General features: G+C 36.6%; 1 protein-coding gene across 3 annotated transcripts in view; it reads right to left on the minus strand.

Moving 5' to 3' along the window:
• Positions 1-22,204, minus strand: part of TNKS (tankyrase) — a 212,126-nt gene that overhangs the window by 87,969 nt on the left and 101,953 nt on the right. For all 3 annotated transcript variants that reach the window (XM_049632502.1, XM_049632503.1, XM_049632504.1), the window contains 2 exons: positions 13,322-13,358; positions 12,486-12,561 (listed from right to left, as the gene is read on the minus strand). In XM_049632502.1, the coding sequence (XP_049488459.1) occupies positions 12,486-12,561; positions 13,322-13,358 (113 nt within the window). The remainder of the gene's footprint in view (positions 1-12,485; positions 12,562-13,321; positions 13,359-22,204) is intronic.

The raw sequence follows: 22,204 nt of genomic DNA on the forward strand, positions 1-22,204 counted from the left end.
TCTGAAGTTTGCTTTTTTCTCTTAAAAGATTAATACATATAAGTTTAATCTTACTCTTTGCTTAGCATTTCCATTGTGTAGCTGTATCATAATTATTCACCGATTGTCTGTAAATAGACAGGTTGTTCCATCTGCTCTGGCTATCTTAACAAAAAACACCTCATTCAAACGTATCATTTGGTTCAGATAGATCAGTATTTCCCTTCTACAAATAAAATACTGTTATCAGCCATTAATATAAATTCCCAGGAAAATATAACAACCACACAATTAGAGCTATTAAATTTCTTTCAGGCAGAGAGACATGATTAATCTGCTTGGAAGGTATACCTAAGGAGTTCTTTGAGACAGGGATACGTAAATCAAAATCAAAACAAACTATAAGCTAGAGAATCCATATGGGCATGAGTCCATGGAAATACATATCACTGATGCCTGTCTTTTGAAGGGAGATTTAAAATAGTACCATAATGAAGATTAGACAATCTCATCCTTGAAATTTCTCAATTCTTGGGCCATTATAAAGAGAATTTAAAAGAGAAACTATCTGGAGAATAAAAATTGATGAGCCAAAGTAGAAATAAAACTTTTTAAAAAGATATTTTATTCATACTTTTTTCAAAAACTTTGTTTCCTTTAACTTGTCTCTTCTACAGATTACACATTACTAGATCCTTCTATGGTAATGTTTTCTTTTCCAGTCTTTTCCTCTGGTCCTCTGACTCCTGGTGAATGGTTCTCTCAAGCACAGTACCTTGAGCTAAACAAAGCTAACAACATATATAGTCTTATCATAGTGGACTATGTCAGGACTATAACTCTTCTTTCTTTTTCTTTTCTTAAGTTTATTTCCTTATTTTGAGAGGAGAGAGAGTGTGTGAGCTGGGGAAGGGGAGAGAGAGGGAGAGAGAGAGAGAGAGAGAGAGAGAGAATCCCAAACAGGCTATGTGCTGTCAGCACAGAGCCTGATGTGGGGCTCCAACTTGTGAACCACGAGAACATGACCAGGCAAAATCAAGAGTTGGGCACCTAACTGACAGAGCCACCCAGAAGCCCCATGACTATGACTTTTCAAAACAGACATGATACCACTCCTAGAACTGAAGTGTTTTAACATATTAGTGTTTTTAAGTCACAGTCTCTGTAATGGGAGGAGTTGGGTGACAATAGTAATGGTTTCCTCATTGAGTTATTTTCAGGCTAAATGAAATAGAAGACATGAAAACATTTTGAAAATACAAAGTAGTTTATTGAAAATAATAGCTAAAATCTACTGGGTACTTTCTATGTACCAAGCACTCTTCAAAATGTGTATTTATTAATTTGTATTTACTTTACACAACAATGATCAGAGCTAGAAACTATTATCTCCATATAACAAAAGGGTAAACTGAGGAAGAGGAGGATTAATACAGCAAGTTAACAGCAGAGTTGGAGATCAAAAGCAGACAGTCTTGACTTCAGAACTCTCATTCCGCTTTCCTTCTTTTCCTTTGCCTGGGTGCTCAGGTTCTGCATAGCATGTTCAGAAATGGACTAGTGTGGCTGACTGCAGAAGGGTAACTGGGTAGGCAGGGATCACACTGGTAGTTCTGGCTACTTCAGCAGTGATCCAGGGGATACTGTATGTGAAATCCTACCAATAATGAGTGTGACCATACCACTGGATGAGCACCCTGGAAATGTAGGACTTCTTAACAACAGAAGTTGTCTAAAATAGTAAGTATCAGAAGACAAGAAAAGAGTAACAGAAAATTGAAACTAGAGAAGACAATTTATCTGCCTCTTTCCTAGGACAGGATTTTTCTGCAGATCCCTAACAGACAATCATTTGGTCTCTTGAACTAAATTCCTGAAGTTGCCTCAACTGCTTTTTCCAGAATAATGTCCTGACTACCTTCCTAGTCACCCTCGGGCTGGTCAATATGCCTCCCGAATGTGTGAAACCTGAAATTCAGCACTAAATCAGATGCTGGCTGATCCAAACCAGTGACAGTGAGCTCTCACTTTTTTAAGAGTGTATTCAAGCAGAGCCAGACGACAATCTGTCAGAGTTCCCATAGTGAAGATGAGAACTGTACTGGGAAGTTGGACTAGCTGTCATTTAAGTTCTTCTCCAAATAAGATTCTATGAATTTAGATAAGCTACATGAACAGAGGTAAAATATGATTGATATTCTCCAGCCTCAGAGAGGGTATTCTTCCAAAGTAACATATGTAGGCATCTTTAAGAAGGAATCGAAGGCATTTGAGAATTTGTAGAATTTATGAAATATCTTCTAAAACAAAGTTTTTGTACTTCAACTGTCTTTTATAATAAAAATTTATTTTTATATTGAAAACATAAAGGACTATCTTTAGTGTGTGTATTGGGAAGAGGAGAGGGGAAAGGAAATGAGCATACAAGAAAGAACAGGAAATCCACAGAGGAATCTTTGTGAGAATAAAGCTCTGAATGCCAACTTAATTCAATTTTAACTTAATGTTCTCATCATGGAAACTCCAAGGGGATTCTTCAACAGCCAGAAATTTGTTTTCCTCTTTTCCAGCCTCAGATTTAGCAGAATTGAAATATATGCATGAAAATGAGTTTCTAGCTTCCTCTCATAGGGTTTGTATGGGAGGAAGAAAAAAACAGAATGCTTAGCACTCTCAGAAGGTGCAACATTAATTTTGCATTGTTTAATGAGAAACAGCTGGCAGACTTTATGGAAACCAGGTTTCATGTCTGATACGAACCTGATGTTTTATACCTTAAGCGGAAAAGTTTTCACACAACCCAAACCTCACATGAATCCCTTTTTACAGTTAATATTTACAGTCTTGGGTTTTTAAATCTAAACATCAAAGATTCTAACTAATGTTCAACAGATAGCTGGCTGATTCTTGAGACAGGACACAAGTCACACTGATTGGCATCTGAAGATCATTTGTGAGGGAATCATTCCACATTAGATCATTAGTCATTTTAACTGTGCAAACTGGGAGAAATTCCTCACAGCTCCTTCAGTGATACAGTCCTTGTTGTTTCTGAGTTTGCATTTGTGAATCTGGCAGCCGAGAGTAGTCAGGAGCAGAGAGCTCTCGTTCTGTTCCCTGCCCATAGCCCCTTCCCCAATTCTAAGAGGTACTGAACCCACTCTGAAACTAGGAGATGACTTTAATGGGCGTTTTTATGGTATTCAGAGTAGGGTTTTATCATGTTACTATCTTCAGAAAAGGAAAACCAATATATGAAACATTTTATATTTAGAGTTTGTCTATTTTCAAATTTGCTAATTTGGCTACCCAAACAGGCATTTCAAACAATTATGCATGGTATTCATAGTGTTTCCGAAGTTTTACTACTGATACTATTCTTAGTAGAGAAAGATGTTTTCTTATTAGTCACTGAAAACAGTCTTTTGAAAAAAAGAATATTATGGGGATTCTTGATACTTCTTAGAAATTTTCTTTTATAATTCCAATTTAATTGAGCAAGCAAATAAATGGGTGACTATGCATGGGGCGGGGGAGGAGGGAAGTAAGATTCCTGAGCAATTATTGTATTTCTTTAAAAAAAAAAGTAGTGACACAAAAATAACCAGGTGTTACAGATGGACTGAGTGTTTTGTGTCCACCCCGACCCCAGCAAATTCCTATGTTGAAGCCCTAACCCTAATGTGGCAGTATTTGAAGATAGGGCCTTTAGGAGTAGTTAGATTTGGATAAGGTCACAAAGTGGGGTCCTCACAATGGGGTTGGTGCCCAAGAGCTCAATTCCTCTTTCAGCAAGAAGGCAGCCCTCCCCAAGCCAGGAGGAGAGCCCTGCTGAGAAGCTGACTATGCTGGCACTCTGACCTTGGGACTTCCCAGCCTCCATCCAGAACTATGAGAAATAAATTTCTGTTGTTTAAGTCACCAGTCTATGGTATGGCAACCTGAGCTAAGATTTCAGGTAAGCAGTACAAAATGAATTAAAAAATTAGCAGTTTATATTGGTTTTGTATTATGGCCGGACCACAGTTCCTAATAATGCTAATTCAAAGCTACATACAATCTCAAAGTTCTTAAGTCCATAATTAACTCTTCACTTTTTGCTGCTTCTCATCAGGCCCGAAGTTTCTGAAATCAGACTTCTCTTTGCTCCTAAGCAAGCCTTTTTACCCACTAAGGTTCACCCTTTACTAAAAGGATTTGAGCCCTTTTCTGAATACTCTGTTAACTGAGGTTAACCGAATAGTTTAAGCCAAAGAGATCATATCAAATCATAATCATTATGGGACTATTTTTAAATGTTTTTCTCGTGTACCAATGGATACAGAAAAATATGTTAATAACACTACCCACCATCCCACTCAACTGCAGAACTAGGACATCAGCAATACCACTGAAGCTACTTTCTGTGTTTCTTCCAGAACCTATTCCCTTGCCACTCTGCCAGATGGATGTTTTTCAAGTGAATGCTGCAGTTGTAATCTAGTGTACTCTATAAAGTTTGGTTTACTTGTAGAGGCAAAAAGAGCACTTTAAACTTAGACTCTTGCCATTTGAAAAGAATACACTTAAGTGTCACTTCTGTAAAGTGGCTCCTATAATTCAAATTTTAGTAATGAATCATACTCACAGCAAAACGATTTAGTACTCACTCCTTTTCTATCCCTCGACCAGTAACGAGTCTAATGTTGAAAACTGCAGCAAACATGCTTTTTGGATGCAAGTGTAGGAGAAACCAAAGTGAGGAGGAGAGTGATTAAGCAGAGCTCAAATAAACTCCTGTGTTAGCACCTGCTTTTTAACACAGGTCCCTTTCGACTAAAAATTCTCTCCTCACAGAGAGAAACAGAGCACAGTTGGCATGGGTACTAATTACCCTCACCAGTAGAAATGTCATGCTTGACAAAATAGAGACTGTTTTAGTAGAAGCGATTCCCTAATGAAAAATAAAAAAGACATTTTCAAGCCCTTATTGTTACAAAATGAATATACACAGGCATAAAGATTTTATACAATATACTCCATCATAAGTAGGCAAGAAAACTTGCTCTAAGGGATTTCTGCATTACAGCAAGACATGCATTGCTCAGCAAGATGTACTTTAAAGAAGTGATTAGATTAGATATATAATTAAACGTAAAGTGCTTGAAGAGTTCCCTGATGCATTTGACCTTCCTGTAATCCCATGTAACATCTGAACTCTGGTGCATAAAAGTTGGATATTAAAAAGTGGTATGACCTTTCATCTACCAGGTTTTGCCAAGAACAGAGGAGGATGATAAAGGCCACTAAAGGCCACCGAGAGCCAGGCATCGGCCCCCAGGTAATGCTAACACTTTCTTAAAGGGGAAAAAGACTCTATGTAAACTTTATTCCAGATTCCAGGAGCGTCTTATCTCGTGTGACTCCATACACCTTTACATAATCCAATTCTATATTGCTGGTAATTACTACTAACTCTAATGAGAAATAAATAACAAAATACATTGCAATCTTAAAATGTTAGAGTTGAAAGGTGTTCTTTTTTTTAATGTTTATTCATTTTTGAGACAGAGAGAGATAGAGCATGAATGGGGGAGGGTCAGAGAGAGAGGGAGACACAGAATCGGAAGCAGGCTCCAGGCTCTGAGCTGTCAGCACAGAGCCTGATGCGGGGCTTGAACCCATGAACCATGAGATCATGACCTGATTTGAAGTCAGATGCTTAACCAACTGACCTACCCAGACACCTCTAGAGTTGAAAGGTATTTTAGAACTCATGTGGCCCAAATCCTTCATTTTATAGGCTAAAAAATGGAGAACTCGGAGGCATGACAAAATTTGCCTCATAGGAATTTTAACTTAAAAGCTAGTAATAATTTTACCTTAAAACTTGGGTCTTCTAGCTTCCAACTCCTGTTTTTTCCCCTGAGACTATGACCACAAAAGATGTACATGAAATTACTTCCTTGCACTCTGAGGGGGAAAAGAATCATAAACTGCAAGATATAATTCAAAATCATCTTTACAGCTAAAGAAATAAATACATTTGGAGATTTATCTTTAAATCTTCACGGACTCTTCCACACAGCTATGAAACAGCCGTTTTCAGTAATCTACATGAGAAAAGATGCAACCTTCTGGCCCAGCAGATAACAAGCATTGAGTTATTATTTTCTTACAGTACGGATATATTGGTTATCTTTTACTAGGTAACAAAACCCCCCCAGCTGGTGGCTTGCAGGTGGCTCTTCTACTCCGTGTGGCATGGGCTGGGGTGCTGAGGTGGCTGATGTCACCGGGAGGCTACTAAACAGGGAGCTCAGCTGAGGTTATGAGGCCTGGGACGCCTGGGTAATGAGCTGTTTGTTTAGAGGCTTCCCCGAGCTCAAGTGGGTCTCTGGCTGGAGGCCTCCGCACGGCTACCTGGGCTGCCTCATGGCATGGCAGCCGGGTTCAAAGAGGGAGGAGCATTCCAGAAGCAGGGAACTGGCAAGCAGCCAGGCTACCTCAGGGGCTAGTCCCGGAAGAGGCAGAGCAATCCTGCTTCATTTTATGCATCGAAGCAGTCCCGGGTTTAGCTCAAAGTCAGTGTAAGAAGGAACTCGGCCAAAGCATAAATAATGAGGGGCACGGTTTCACTAAGGGGTCTTCAGAGTAATAATCTACCATATAAAGGCTGTTTAAATCCTGGTCAAACCTGATATTTGGTGGAGACTTACAGTGAGGGAGGGAGCTGTTAAACAAGAATACGGAGAAATTCTATACTACAATACGACAAAGGTAAACAACCCTAAGCACTCCCATATAAATACAAAAGAAAGTTCTCTGTGCTTCACTGGATGTGCTCTATGCAATTCAAATGAATACTGTGGCATTATTTTCAGCCAGATATTAATTTTTCACAAATATAGTCTTAAAATGATTATATAGAGCTCAAAAACACATTTCTGAATTTACAAACTGTTAATATAAACAAATTTACTTATTAAGTGTGAGGTTTTCGGAGGGTGGTGAAGACGGAGCTCCTAAAGAATTAATTCAATCATATGCTTTGTAGATTACCTGGTAACGTACAATATCCAAATGATATCTGGGACTGAGCTTGGATAATAAAGACAATTTCTGTGGTGGAGTGGAGAATGTTGGGATACTCAAAACTATATATATGTCCATTCTAAATATGTCCAAAGTCTTCAAAAAATGTTTCAAAGGAGTAGGGATCTAATTTACTGACGTTCTACTAAGTTACTACGATGGCATAACTTCATCCTCTCAACTACCTTGTGGAATGAGTAGGATTATCTCCATCTACACATGAGTACATTGAAAACTACAGAGCCACAGTCACACTTAGAAAGTGCAACAGCAGAGAAGAGAACCCAATCTGTCCGACCTTACAGCCTATTTGCTCTTTTTTTTAAAATTTTTTTTTTGATGTTTATTTACTTTTGAGAGAGAGAGAGAGAGAGAGAGAGAGAGAGACAGAGCTCGAGAGGGGAAGGGCCAGAAAGAGAGGGAGACACAGAATCTGAAGCAGGCTCCAGGCTCCGAGCTGTCAGCACAGAGCCCGACATGGGGCTCGAACTCACGGACCGCGAGATCATGACCTGAGCTAAAGTCAGACGCTTAACCGACTGAGCCACCCAGGCGCCCCCCCCCTTTTTTTAATGTTTATTTATTTTTGAGAGAGAGAGAGAGAGAGAGAGAGAGAGAGAGAGAGAGACAGAGCTTGAGAGGGGAAGGGCCAGAGAGAGAGAGGGTAGTTTTGCTCTTTCAACTAAATAACTTTTTTATGGTATCTTCAAGGGATGGCATTAAGTTCTACTTTATTTCTGACTGATCACTATTAAAAAATAGTTTTTAAACACTTTACTTTTCTCTGTTTCCAGAATCTTTCTCCTTATTAACTGTTTTATGGAGGCAAACATTTACACAGTAGAAATGTGACATTTAAAGATATCCTTCAGTTAATCTTTCTGAGTTTAAATCATGCTCCTCCAACTGCCTGTTCATCTACATCTGTGGTTTCCTAGAAGAGGATCCATGTCTAAAAACCAATGCTTTAAAATAAAAGCCCCCCCCCCAACAAAACCCACCCACCTTAAATCTACACTTTATAATTGTACCACAGCAAAGGGAATCATACATTTTTTTAAGAGGATTAACTTCAACATACTGGATAATGTCTGCTTTTTTTTTTTTTTTTTAAGTTTATTTATCTTGAGAGAGAGGGAGAAAAGGCACGAGCAGGGGAGGGGCAGAGAGAGAGAGGAGAGAAGGAGAATCCAAAGCAGGCTCCACACTGCCAGTGCAGAGCCCGATGTGGGGCTTGAACTCACAAACTGTGAGATCATGACCTGAGATGAATCAGATGCTTAAGAGACTGAGTCACCTCGGCGCCCCACAAAGGAGGCCACAAGGGAGCATGACCTTTTTTTTTTTTTTTTAATGTTTCATACTGGATGATGTCTTAATCATTCTATCAGTTGTCGAGTTCCTTGTGAACCAATACCGTTAAACACATATTTCTCTCCCATGACACTTGGCACAGTGACCTATAGGCTGTAAGTACTAAGTGCTGGCCTAATGGGTGAAAGGAGCACAAAGAAACCTGAAATACCAGAAATTATATTGAATACTTTATAAAAATAAATTACCAGTCAAATATTAGTTACTTTCATTATTTGGTGACATACAATCATAGCAGCATTAGGCACCATACATGCATGCAAAGATATATATTCCTATTTAGGAATACATACAGTAATGCTCAACTCTATTCCCTTGTTATAAGGAGGAGATGAATGTAGGACATTTATTTTGGAAGGGGATAGGCAGACAAGAAAGGGAAATGATACAAGAAGGACCAAAGAGAACTCTGAAGAGGGCTGAGTATGGGAATAATTTGAGATGTATTCAAATATTTTTTATTCATTGTCTAAAAGTATCCTTATGAGAATTAATACTGAAAAACAAGAGACCACGGCCACCTTAAAGTTACAGGTAAACAATTATTTGGCTAATTGCTAATAAAACACCTCGACAGAAAATACTGTAAAGGGAGATTAAAGAACAACAAATCTAAGCTTGAAAACATAGGAAAAAAGAATTCTAGAAAGGGAACAGTATCTAGTTGCATTTCACTGTAGTTCAAAATAAGGAACTGTAGAATGTTCTGTCTAGTCATAATGGGTAGGAGATTGAAGAATAAGTTATATCTATGCCCCTATGTTTCTAAAGTGGCCATCATTTGAGCGTGTATGTAAGTGTATAAAAGTGGCATTTTAGAACAAAAAATTACAAAAAAATTTTGTCTTTGATTTTTGGGGAAAAAAACAACTGGAAATTTCTAGAGTAGCTAAGCTCCACTTTGATTTACATGAAAAATAAAAGCATAAATAACAACATAAATTACTTAAAACCTTATTGGTACTTCACTATTTTCAGAATTCTACAGGTTAGAAAAACAAATGTCTATGGGAAATAAAAACACAAACGACTCGTATGTTACCTAATTAGATAATCACCAAGTGACAGTATAGAATTAAGAGGCTTTTGAAAAGTTACATTGTCATTGTATAACCCCATGTACTGCATTAAAGAGGAATGCTGTAGTCTAAAACCCCCGCATATATCCAAGGCAAATTCTCCACCTACCAGTTAACGTATAAGGAACATTTCTTTTCTAAAAACATTATGAAATTGACATTTCCATGGGCTTTTTAAATTTACAAACCAGGAATCATAGTAAAAACAGAGACAGGCAAGGATTCAGTTAAGCATTAATACAGTCATTTAGAAACCTGCTAAAAATAAGTTTGATTCAGTATTGTGCTCTAACATGCAAATTCAAGAAATAAAACTTTATATACCTAACTTACTATATATGTAAAGTACCTTTATCCTTTTATTGTTAATATACAATCTAATTTCCTAATTGTAGATAAACACAGGCAAATGGCCTGAAAAAATACTAAATACCTAAGACAGACTTGTAATTTCACAGCTAGATTTCCTTACACATTTTCTTGACACCAATAACAAGAAAACAAAAGATACTGTCATAACTAAAGGACCTTATCCCAATCTCCATCAGCACCCAGAATATTTGCCACTTTGTGGCTTTACCATAGCTGGCACATTTAATAAGAACTATTCTGTGCCATAAATAAGGGTGATATGTAAATATGAATATAATTAAATTTTAATTATGAAATTTTATTTACATTTTGCATACTGATGAACAATTGTGACTGATTTTTTATGTTATATGCATAGCACGAAAACCTAATAAATGCTTACATCTAATTTTCTTTTTCTATCTAATTTGAGCAAACTAATAATCTAAAAAAGTATAGGAGCCCATCTTGGAGAATTCTTACATTATTTATATGGTATGAATCCTACAGCAAAATCACAATGTATGAAACACGTTCTTAACAATGTTCTATACATTAAAATATAGCTTTCCTTCATGATACAATAAATCAAAAATAAATTAGTAAAATAATACTAGTAATAACATAATAATGGAAAATATAAAATCTTCTATTCACACACTTCTGAGTTCATTTTCTAAATGGAAAAGAGCACAGATGATTTTTCAGTCAGAGGATAAAATTATGTTTATTAGGGAGCATAGTCATATCCTAAGATTCTGGCTACCTGCAAGGTACCAGGCTTGGTCCAGGGCAAAATACAAAGAGCTAATGGATGAATAGAGGAAAAAACTCTGTGGTAGATGCCATAGAATAATACAGAAAGGGAGCCCCAGGAATTTGGGTAAGGAATACATTGGTTCCAGCTAAAGGAATGAGGGAAGTGTATTCTCCTTTGGGGAGAAGGGAAAAATGAAGGAGTTTATGTAGTTAGGCAGGGAGTGAGGCAGGGAGAAGAGGTAATTTGTTAATTATCAGTGTTCGTGCTCCTTAATTATTATGACTTATTGAGCTACAAATGGGGCTGGTAAGGTATAAGGCTGACGATGGGAGAATGAGGCTGGAATAGAAATCGGCTCCTGCTAGAGCCATCGCACATAAAGTCTGTAATATTAAAACGACTATGGAAACTGAAGCAGGCTGGGCTCTAGACGAGCTCTACCTGAAGACAGAGCTACACTCACCATAGTTAAGAAGGCCCTCTTCTGCACACTGATAAAAGTCACTTTATTTACTGAGAGGATCCAAACAAAATCTGGAGCTCCAAGTAACTCAAGAATGTTAAAATCCCCAAAGCAGCTTCAAAATTGAAGGGAAAAAATGAGCAGTTATCATTTAAAACCGTCTCCCAAAAGTCATTACAAATACTGAGTAAATCTCTGCTAGTTTATAGCTTGATATATGTATAATAATTTAACATTCCATTAAAGTAGAAGTCTGTCCCCAGATTATCCAGAGAAACTGAATGCTCAACAGGCCACATGAAATAATATACAAACCACCTATAATAACAAATAACATATATTCTGTGGAGAGGATTCGGTTCCTTGCCACTATTATATGGGTTTCATTGGAATGGAAAAATGTGTAGAGGCACTAGAAAGACACTATATATATCTAAGGGGTGTACCGTCCATCCTGATATTTCCCATAGCACATTTTCACTATAAAATAATTTCAAAGAAACTAATTCTTTAAATATTAGACACAAATGATGTTCCTCAACATTCACAGTGTAACTTCAAAAATATTTTACATTTTTAAAATACAAAAGTTATCCTTAATCATTAAAATATGAGCTGTCATTTTAACCAAGGCTTTACAATACAGAGTGTTTTATTTTTCAATATCTATTAGGCAAATCCCTGCAAAACTTTGCAGTCAATTACCAAAGGCTGTGAAGGGATACATTTCGGCCCATACTCGGCAAGCATGCAGAGCATGTAACCATGTAACGAAGACTCAGCTGTACATTTATATATACCTTACATTTGTAGCAACTGTAAATTAATGCAGAATATTTCTCTCGTCTTTAGTCTATTTTCTTTCAACAGACCATGATAAAAAACTTAGCCAATAATAAAAAAAAAAAACAAGCAAAAAAGCAGTGCTGTTACATATCTAAAAACTGTTAGCATTTTCTCAGCTTTAAATGGAAAAAGTGTTGGTATCTACCAAGCAAATCTTCCGCTGCCAAATAGGAGATCAAAAATGCAAATATCCAAACAAAGACAGGTAAAAATAGGACATAAACAAATATTTCCAATTTCCATGATCATACATAAAAAATAATATATGTTGCTATAATTTTAATCACCGACAAAGCTGCAGTTCTATTTAACAAACAACTTTCAGTGTCTGACATTTAAGAGAAAAGGCTTTAAAACCCATGCTTCACCAGTTCTATGAATATGTCACAACTGCCAATAACAGATACAGCAGCATTTCATTTTATGGTGAAAAGATGCCAGTAAAAATAGTTGTATGTACATATGTACATATATGTGTGTATACACATATATGCCGACTTCAAAAATTTTCAGTATAAAGCAAGAAGAAATTGTTGAAGGGGGATATTAAAGAACTTACCTTTCGCCCATCACTTGCATGGCAATTCACATTTAGAGGAGTCAGTAAAGCCATTAGTTTTTCTTCATTACCACTCCTGTAAAAAGGTAGTAAGTCAATTCCTATGATATTATAGAGCTTCTCATGAATATTTATGGATATTTTTCAGAAGAGTGGAAAATAATATAGGCTTGCTTTGATTTCCTGTATATGGTTCTCAATGACTCTCTTTTGGTAGACTGAATTAAATTAACACATTCCTAATTAATTCCTGTGAATCATCATACAGCGGTACATCTTGGATAGTACATCTTTCTACATTTTTAATGGTTTTATTTATCTGCATCAAGTCACCTTCTTAATTACAAACAAACTTTATTTTGATAAGTGCTCTAAAACACTGGGCTTAAAAATACATACAAAATGATGAATAAAGCTAACTAATTAAATTATAAATGACCAAGAACAAAAGAAAATGGATGAGAATTTTAACATTTACTTTATGCTCCCCAGGCAAGCTTTGCTAGAAAAATTTTCTGAGAAAAATGAAGAGATAGGTTTTTAAATACTCCACGAAGATCATCCGAAAAGCTGGGCAACTAAGGTCTGCAGGTACCCTGAGAAATGTTCCAAATAAAATTAACCTTGTAATCTTTGCCATGTTGCACAACTCTATCATTTAATAAACATCATGTAAAACAAAGTATATAGAGATTGAGTATAGGGTCTCAGCCGCATTATCACGTAAAATCCAAGCGAGACAATAACATGTTATAATTTTTATAGTCCTCCACCTGCCCTCCCCCTTTTCTCCCTTACATGCATTATACTCACTTAAAATGAATGGAATCACTTACCTAGCAGCTTCTAGGAGTTCGTCTTTCTTGTATTCACCTAGATGATTGCAAAATATCATGCTGTTAGCATTTGGCAGAAGACAGATTAAGAAATGCAGTAGGCAGCAAATAGAGAATTAAATAGAGAAGAACAGAAAAAGAGAGTCCACACCCCGCTGGGTGATGGAGCCGTGACGTTAGCCAGCTTGTGAAGGCAGCATCACCAGTGCCTTGGAGACGGGCAGCAAATTGACGCAGCTTCTTGTCCAATCCTCAGATGAAATAGCTTTCTTCAGACAACCAATGAATGCTAAATCTCGTGTCCAGAAACACATTCCCTCTGATAACAGCATGCCAGCTGAAGACAATGTCCCCTCCCCCCTTTCCTATTCAGGCTGTCACAGTATACTTGTGAAGCATAATACATTCTGAGACAAAAGCAAAATAATGTGGCTCTTTAAAGGTACAAATTACTAGCCTTCAGAAAAAACCTCAGTTTTATTTGTAATGACATGGAAAGTTTTTTTTTTTTTAATTAATTACCGTTGCTGAGCATTATAGCAGTAGAAAAAAACACATCAGCATCATGAAGCTTTTGCCTCAATAGGGTAGGTCTGTAGACCAGAAATACGTGAACTCCGTACCAAATGCTACGAACCTCTTGGAGGCAGTGCTCCAAAAACCCAAACAGTGAATACAGTCTTAGATGACAAAAATATTCTAGCATGCTGCAATCTTCAGACTTTACACAAATTCAATACCAAATTTTAGTAAACAAGAAACCCTTAAAATTATTTTTAAAAAAGGAGGCTGGGGTCTCTGAGAGTAAGCAGATAGCCAACTATTGAGACGTGGACAATTTTGCTCCCTTCTATTCTTTAAAAATATCGCAGACTGAAAAACAGGTATATAATTTCAAACCTTTGATACACATTCCTTAGAGTATGCAAGATCTAACAAACAAGCTTCTTTTGCAAACTCAGTTGAAGGACAAAGAATTTTAACAATACAGTGTTTGTTTATTCAATAAATAAAAAGAAGAGCCAGGACTATGATTCAGCTATAATGTGCTGAGTCAGTTTGCTATATCATTAGAGAAATAATTGTACAAAATGTCTAAGCAAATAATTACACGAAAGCAAATATTAACCATACATTGAAGAAATAAAATTTTAGATTAAATGAAAATGTTACAATTCTATTAAGAATTAAGCTTAAATTATTTTAAACATCTTATCATTTATAAATATGGATTTCTTTGCATTTTGTTTCTGTTTTGTAACAGAATGCAGAATATTGATGCAAATACTCAAAAGACACCTAAGGACAACCAAGTACACGCTTAAATTCTATAGCCCATCACTGGCAAATATTCTTTTGGTTTAAACTTTGTCTTGCTTCTCATATTAAGATTACCTTAAAATCTAGAAACTGTAAACAGTTATTTTCAAATAAGGAAGAAGTCATTAAATATCTATTCCCTCCTAAGGAAATTTTATATACCACTAAAGTCACAGATTCAACAATCTACATGGATATGCTAGAATGCATCGTTCATCATAGAGTTGGTTTTTCCAATTTCCCATGTATTGTATTCCACATTCTTTGGCTAATTGACAATGTTAAGATTTGTATTACTGTATCTCCTAGCCAATAAGGTTCTTGTCTTCCCAAAGCCAAAGACCTACCTTTACTACACATTTTAGGTGGCAATATGGAAGTGAGTGAGTCAATTTAAAAAGCTCCTTGTGAGGAATATGACATAAACCATACTCTCAGATGCCTTAAGGATCAGGGCCAAAGTAAGTCAAATTATGAGATTATCTCTAGAAGTCATTCAGTCAGTCAACAAACATTTATTTGAAAATGCCAGTTTCAGACCCACAAAAGACCCCAGTATCATCTCTGAACTCAAGGAGTATTGGTCTCTTAAGTGAGCCAGACAAACATAAGGTCCCAGTAGAGTATGAAAAGAATCTTGTGAAAGTCATAAACAGCTTAAAGGCTGGTCTGACTGAAATTAGTAAGAGGCAGGGTAATTGTGGCTCAAGGAAGGTTTCCTGGAAGAAGGGAAATGCACGCAGAGTTTTGAAGGAAGAGCAAGCGATTCTCAGGTAAAATGAAAAAAGGGTGAAGGAGAAGCAGGCAACCAGTGTAAAACAGAAACAAAAACCAATAGGAAGGGAAACAGTAGCTCTGTAAGTCTGAAACCACACTCAAACTGCAGGGGAATGGGTAGGGAAGGAACAGATCACGAACGGCTCTCTAAGAAGTTTGAACTTTACTTCAAAAATAATGAGGAAATATGGAAATATCTCAACAAGAGGAGTACGAAGTATATTTAAAGACCTGTAAGTTTTGTAATAATATAAAATATCTCCAGACTCTACTTCTGTGAACCGTTGTCGGGGAGAAAAGTGGCCCAAGAGGTAGGGGGTGGGGAGTGACAATGAATTCTGACATAGTTTATGTTTTGGGGCCAGTGTAAATTCCCTGATTGACGGTCACAATACATGAAAATTGGGAATTGAAGTAGCTACTATTGAAAGCTGAGTCGTAGTGAAACAAGACTCTAATAAGCTAGATAATAAGAGTGCAAAGTATTTAGGATTTTCAAAGTTCAAATCAGTCTACCCACATAAACTTCTCATCAAGTATTGCTTATGAATGTTTTCTCCAAAAGGCGCATTTTTTTTTTTTTTTTTTTTACACAAAAAGGTTATTCCTGCATGGATAAGATGATAATAAACCAAAGCTCTCTAAAGGAACCATGTAAGTGCACCCGACAGAGTCAGGCACAGGTATTACAAATGACTTTCTACTTTTACTTTTAGAGGCTCTAGTACTTTAATCAGCTTTTCTGCAATACATTCCAACATCCACTATCTGGTGCCCAAGGACCATAATCCATAAACAGCTGAAGCTGTTTTTCAAATGCTACATCTCAGGAACAAGGAGCAGTGAATTTAGAATCCCTTGTACATTCTGACAACAAATCTGAGCTACTTACTTACCAGCCAAACCACTGGTTTGGTGTCATTTTAGCAAAGAATCTGAGAACATTCTGGCTGGGACTATATGGTGCTCTATGGAGCATTTATATTCTTTAATAACATCCAGATAAAGGCTAGCAATAGATCAGCCGGAAAGGAAACTAGGCAATTACAGTCAAGATAATAGCAGCCAGGAATGCTGAAAACAGATAGCTTAAAATATTTTTCTTTGATTAGAATAAAGTAAGTGGGATTAAAAAAATAAGCAAGCCACAAAGTTTACTTTTCAAAGTCTGAACTGCTTTTTCTTTTTAGTAAACTAATGCCAGGATATATGTAAAAATACACACACACACACACACACACACACACACACACAAGTATACACACACAGGAGGTGTGAGTCAATGTGTTAAAAAGAAAGGTTTAAAAAAAGGTTAAAAAATAATGGTCAAAACAGGTTAAAAATGAAACTCCCCTTTTATTTCTCTGAGGTAGTTAGAAAAAAAAAACTTCTCTTTTCACTTAGTATGAAGGTAAAATTACCTTTTGAATAAAAATGAAGAAAACTTACATCAATAAATAGGAGTCATAATTATTGACTTATCTCAATTTCAACATTTAAAAGTGCTTTTGCCTCTTTCTTTAGCAAGTGAAAGAATCAAAGGAGACTTAGTTTTGTAAAAATGAGTCATTTGGCTTTGTTGAGGGGAAATAGCGTGGAAAGATTATGAACACAGAATCACAAATTCTTAGAGCAATGAGGGACCAAAAAAGAATTACGACTTTTGTCTACTTTGAAGCCATTCACAATATATGCCTATAGTAACATCTTCTTAGATGCAATGAGGGAAATGGAGTTTGAAAGTCACCTTTCTTCTGTCACCTCACCTCCAATTTCAGAATTGTTCTCCTAAGGGATCATCTGCAACATATTCATTTACAGTTAATGAAATTGACACCGAGGCAGTTAAATGAATTGTCTAAGGTTTTACTGAACATTATTCATGATCAGCCAGGCCCTGAAAAAAGCTAATATGTAAGCACAAACTAACCAAACCTGAGTTCTACAAGATGATGTAAACCAAAGAGTAACAAAACAGTAATAGCAATAAAACAATTTTAACGTTTTTTTTTTTTTTAATTTATTTATTTTTGGGACAGAGAGAGACAGAGCATGAACGGGGGAGGGGCAGAGAGAGAGGGAGACACAGAATCGGAAACAGGCTCCAGGCTCCGAGCCATCAGCCCAGAGCCTGACGCAGGGCTCGAACCCACGGACCGCGAGATCGTGACCTGGCTGAAGTCAGACGCTTAACCGACTGCGCCACCCAGGCGCCCCAAAACAATTTTAAAAATAGTTAACAATAACTAGCTTTAAATAGGTTAAACCTATTTATATTATTTAAGCTAAATATTTCCATCAAAACCATTTTAAAGCATTAGAACTCTCATATGAGCTTGTAAACATGGACAAAAAAAAAAAAAAGTATACAGGGCTTAACCTTTTTAGTTTGTTTTAACATTTTGGACCAAGGGAGTAGGAATGAGAAAAATTCATTCCAGGTCTATTCAAATGATCAATGCTTTCTGCATTTCCATTAACATGCTTAATTCCTCCTGCTTTAGATACCTCAAGGGAAGGGCTATGTAAAGACTTTAATCAATCATCTCAGTTATCAGGTGTAGGGACCCTTGAGCGGCTGAGTGCTAAATAGTACCATGAATTGATAATTCTTATAGAGATACTTTCTCATCAAGGTACCAGCAAATATAAGAGATTAACTGATTCTTGTAGCTAAAATGACAGCCTACATGGGGAATAAAATATTAATTTAGGTGACAAACTCCATTGTATTTTCACTAATAGCTTTGAAAATTCAGAACTAACTATGTAGCTGTGGAAGGAATTTCATTAAAGCACTGGGAAATAATCTCATCGCAAGAAGCTTAAAGCTACAGGTCTTCCACCAAAAGCAATTTGCAGATAGACTGGTATTCTACTTTAATAAACAATGGCTCCAGGAGTTCTTGAATTCTTTTTTCTCTCTGAAATCTTTCCTAAATATTTTCAGGACAACTGGAGAAAAACTACGACGTTGTAAGAGCTCTCCACACCTTCCTCCTACTTCTGAATCTTATCAGTCTTCCTACTCATTCTGATACTGGAGTCAAAGTCCATACCATTAATTAAGTCTAGAATCATGGTGAAGATGATTTATATAGTGGAGATCCTTTGCTTCCTACAACTCGGACCTTTTAATTAGTCAACATTAGCTAACATTAAACATCGCCTGCACTACCATACCAAAGGTCCATACCAGAGGACCTCAAAGCCGTGCTGTCCTATACAGTACACGGCACTCTCTCATAGCTATTTACTTTCACGGACATTCACATTATACAAAAACAAAAACTGTTCATCAGTTGCACTAGCCTTATTTCAAGTTTTTCAATAGGCACATGTGGCTATTGTCTCCTCCAGCAGACAGTGCAGAGAGAACATTAGAACAGTTAAACATTTTTTGGACCATGCTACTCTAGGGTTTTTATTGACTATTTAAGAAGTCATCTTAAAAAAACAAAAAAGAAGTCATCTTTTACTTTAATAAGGTACTTTCCATATTATTCTTACTATTAATTTGTCAATGCCAAAACTCTAAACTTTTTTTCCCCTATTAAATATTAAACAACTTCTTCATCAGTATGAAATATAGAGGAAGACACTGAACTGTATGATAAAAGATCTGGAGTGGATTCTACCTCTGCCATCAATTTACTTGTGTGACCTCGGGAAAGTCACTCTATATTCTAGGGACCTTCTTCTATTTTATTGCCATCTGGAAAGGGAAGGTGAAGGGTTCAATGATTTTGGGTTTCAGCTGTAAAATTCTCATCCTGTATTTGATTCTCAATATTGCTCAGCTCTTTTTCTAATACAATTTTAATGTTGCTCCAAACAAACTTTAAGGAAAAACATAAATTATGTGGGAAACAAAATCTCTACTGAACTGTTATAAAACGTACTACACCTGTGAATTACAGAATAAGCGGTAAAGCAATTTTAGTCAACCTATACTATTTACTTAGTTGGTTCTATATTTTGGTGACACTCTAACAGAAGCTAAATGAAAATAGCTCTTTCAGAAGAAAGTGGTGATCTGTAGAATTCTGATACTTAATTATAGATATTTCTATTTTGTTGGTAAGATTTTTTTTTTAAGGAAAAGTTCATGGAAGCATTGAACTAGATATAAACCAAAAGATTATTTGAGAATTTTCCAATTCTTTGAGAAAATGGAAGTGTCCCACTCCCTGCAAAAAAAGAAAAATCAATTTTCAAAGAAAAAGGCCCCCAAATACGATTATATTATCCTAGATCACAATATTTAAAAGATAAAAAATAACAACAGATTACATGTCAACACAAAACCCAAACCGATGTCCTAAAACATTTAAAAAACATAATATAACATTCAAATGTAACAAATGTTCTGAGAAAAAACCATGTAATGCAACCAGTAAATAACAATTATTTTCTTTTAAAATTATTTTAATGTTTATTTTTGAAGGAGAGAGAGACAGAGTACAAACAGGGGAGGGGCAGAGAGAGGGAGACACAGAATCTGAAGCAGGCTCCAGGCTCTGAGCTGTCAGCACAGAGCCCGACACAGGGCTTGAACTCACAAATGGTGAGATTATGACCTGAGCCAAAGTTGGACACTTAGCCTACTGAGCCACCCAGGCGCCCAAATAAATAACCGAATTGTTAACTCTTAGTTTCTGTGTGGGCGGTCATATGACCTTGCTTAGCCCCAGCAACATCTAGTCCAAAGTGTCCCATTTATGGACACTCTGCAGAGTTTCAAATAATTTATACAGGTCTCTGACATTCTGTCAGTTGTATCTGGCACATAACAAGACTTTTCATTGGATTTTTGTTATTAAAAATGTAAGTATTTAAATTGGGGGCATAAAAATAAATGTACACTACTTCTCCCCAAAAGGGTATATTACAAGATATATACACTCTCTAAAACTGGATATTAAAAGCCAAGAAAGGTGTTCCTACAGGATGTTATTAACCAATGAGAAATTCTCCAAGGTATGCCTATACTTTAAAAAGGAAAGGACTTTTAGATTATTCTGCAGAGGAAAAGACCTTTTGATACATCAAAAAGAAGACAAGAAGGGAGAGCTGGGTGAGACTGGGAGACGTGGGACACTGATTTTTTTTTTTTATTATCACAATGGCTGTTCCCCTCCCAAAAAAGGGGTTTGGAAAAGTAAAATCCATATTTGATCCAAAACAGTTAGGCCAATAGTTTTATATTCTTTGTTCTATTCCAGTGGTCCCTTTTCCATAGTCATCAATCTACAATTTCTTATTTTTTTTAACGTTTATTTATTTTTGAGAGAGAGTGAGCAGAGGAGGGGCAGAGAGAGAAGGGGACAGAGGATCCAAAGCAGGCTCTGTGCTGACAGCAGACAGCCCAATGTGGGAGTGGAACTCATGAACCACGAGATCATGACCTGAGCTGAAGTCAGACACTTAACCAACTGAGCCACCCAGGCGCCCCCACTATTTCTTATTTGTAAATCTCAAATCCAAAAGGCTCCAAAAAGTCATCTGGCAGCAAAACTTAACCTACTCAGCGTACCTAGTTATCATATATTTCAATGCAAAAATATTAATGTTTGACTACAAGGTGCATCACCAGACTCTATCGGGATGTTTTATAAGGCATACAAGATGGACGTACAGTGTCTTATTTTATTTGCATACTGAAGTATATGTAAAGTTAAATCCATCCCTTTTAGATGTACAATCCTGTGAATTTTGACAAACTTATACAGCCTGTGGCCACAACCTCCAGATACAGAATACTTCCATCACCCAAAAAGTCTCTTCAGGCCCCTCTATAATCAATCTCCTATCCCGACCCCCTTCCGTGGCAACTGCTGATCTTATTTCTGTCCCTATAGTTTTACTTTTTTTAGAATGCCATACAAATGGAATCAGAGAATATGTAAACTTTTGAATATGGGTTCTTTTACTTAGTACAAATGCTTATTCATGTCATTGGACAGATCAATACTTGTTCTTTTTGACTGTTAAGCAGTATTCCCTTATATGAATGCACCTGAATTTGCTTACCCATTGACTAGCTACTAGAGATCCAGGTTGTTGCCAGCTCTTTGGTAGATTATGAATAAAGTAACTATAAAAATTCAGATTTTGCAAGGACCTATATCTTCATTCCCTTGGGCAAATATTAGGAGCAGGGGTACTACATATAATAAGTACACGTTTAAACTTTATAAGAAACTGCCAAATAATGACTTCTTTAAAAATTTGAAAAAATTCTTAATTCTGGAATATGGATGTATCACTTACAGAAAGGAATAAGAGGGGCGCCTGGGTGGCTCAGTCAGTTGAGCCACCAACTCTTGATTTTGGCCTGGTCATGATCCCAGGGTCGTGGGATCAAGCAAGCAATGGGCTCCACCCTGAATGTGGAGGCTGCTTAAGATTCTCTCTCCCTCTCCTCTTCCTTGCTCACTCTCTTAAGTAAGTAAGTAAGTAAGTAAGTAAGTAAATAAGAAAGAAAGAAAGAAAGAAAGAAAGAAAGAAAGAAAGAAACAAGAACAAAATAGAAAAAGTTTACTAATGAGATATAAGACAACTCTGCCACAACCTCACAACTAGAAACCCCAACCCTGCCTCTCATGGGGGCAATTCACCTAAAATGAACTAATTTGCACAGCTTTTTAGTTCTTCACTTAATTGGGCTTTTGTATTTTTTCAATTTTTAAAAAATGTTTATTTATTTATTTTGAGAGACAGAGAGTGTGTGTGTGAGTGGGGGAAGGGCAGGGGGAGAGAGGGAGAGACAGAATCCCAAGCAGG

This window comes from Panthera uncia, chromosome B1 (genome assembly GCF_023721935.1).
Source record: "Panthera uncia isolate 11264 chromosome B1, Puncia_PCG_1.0, whole genome shotgun sequence".
NCBI lineage: Eukaryota > Metazoa > Chordata > Mammalia > Carnivora > Felidae > Panthera > Panthera uncia.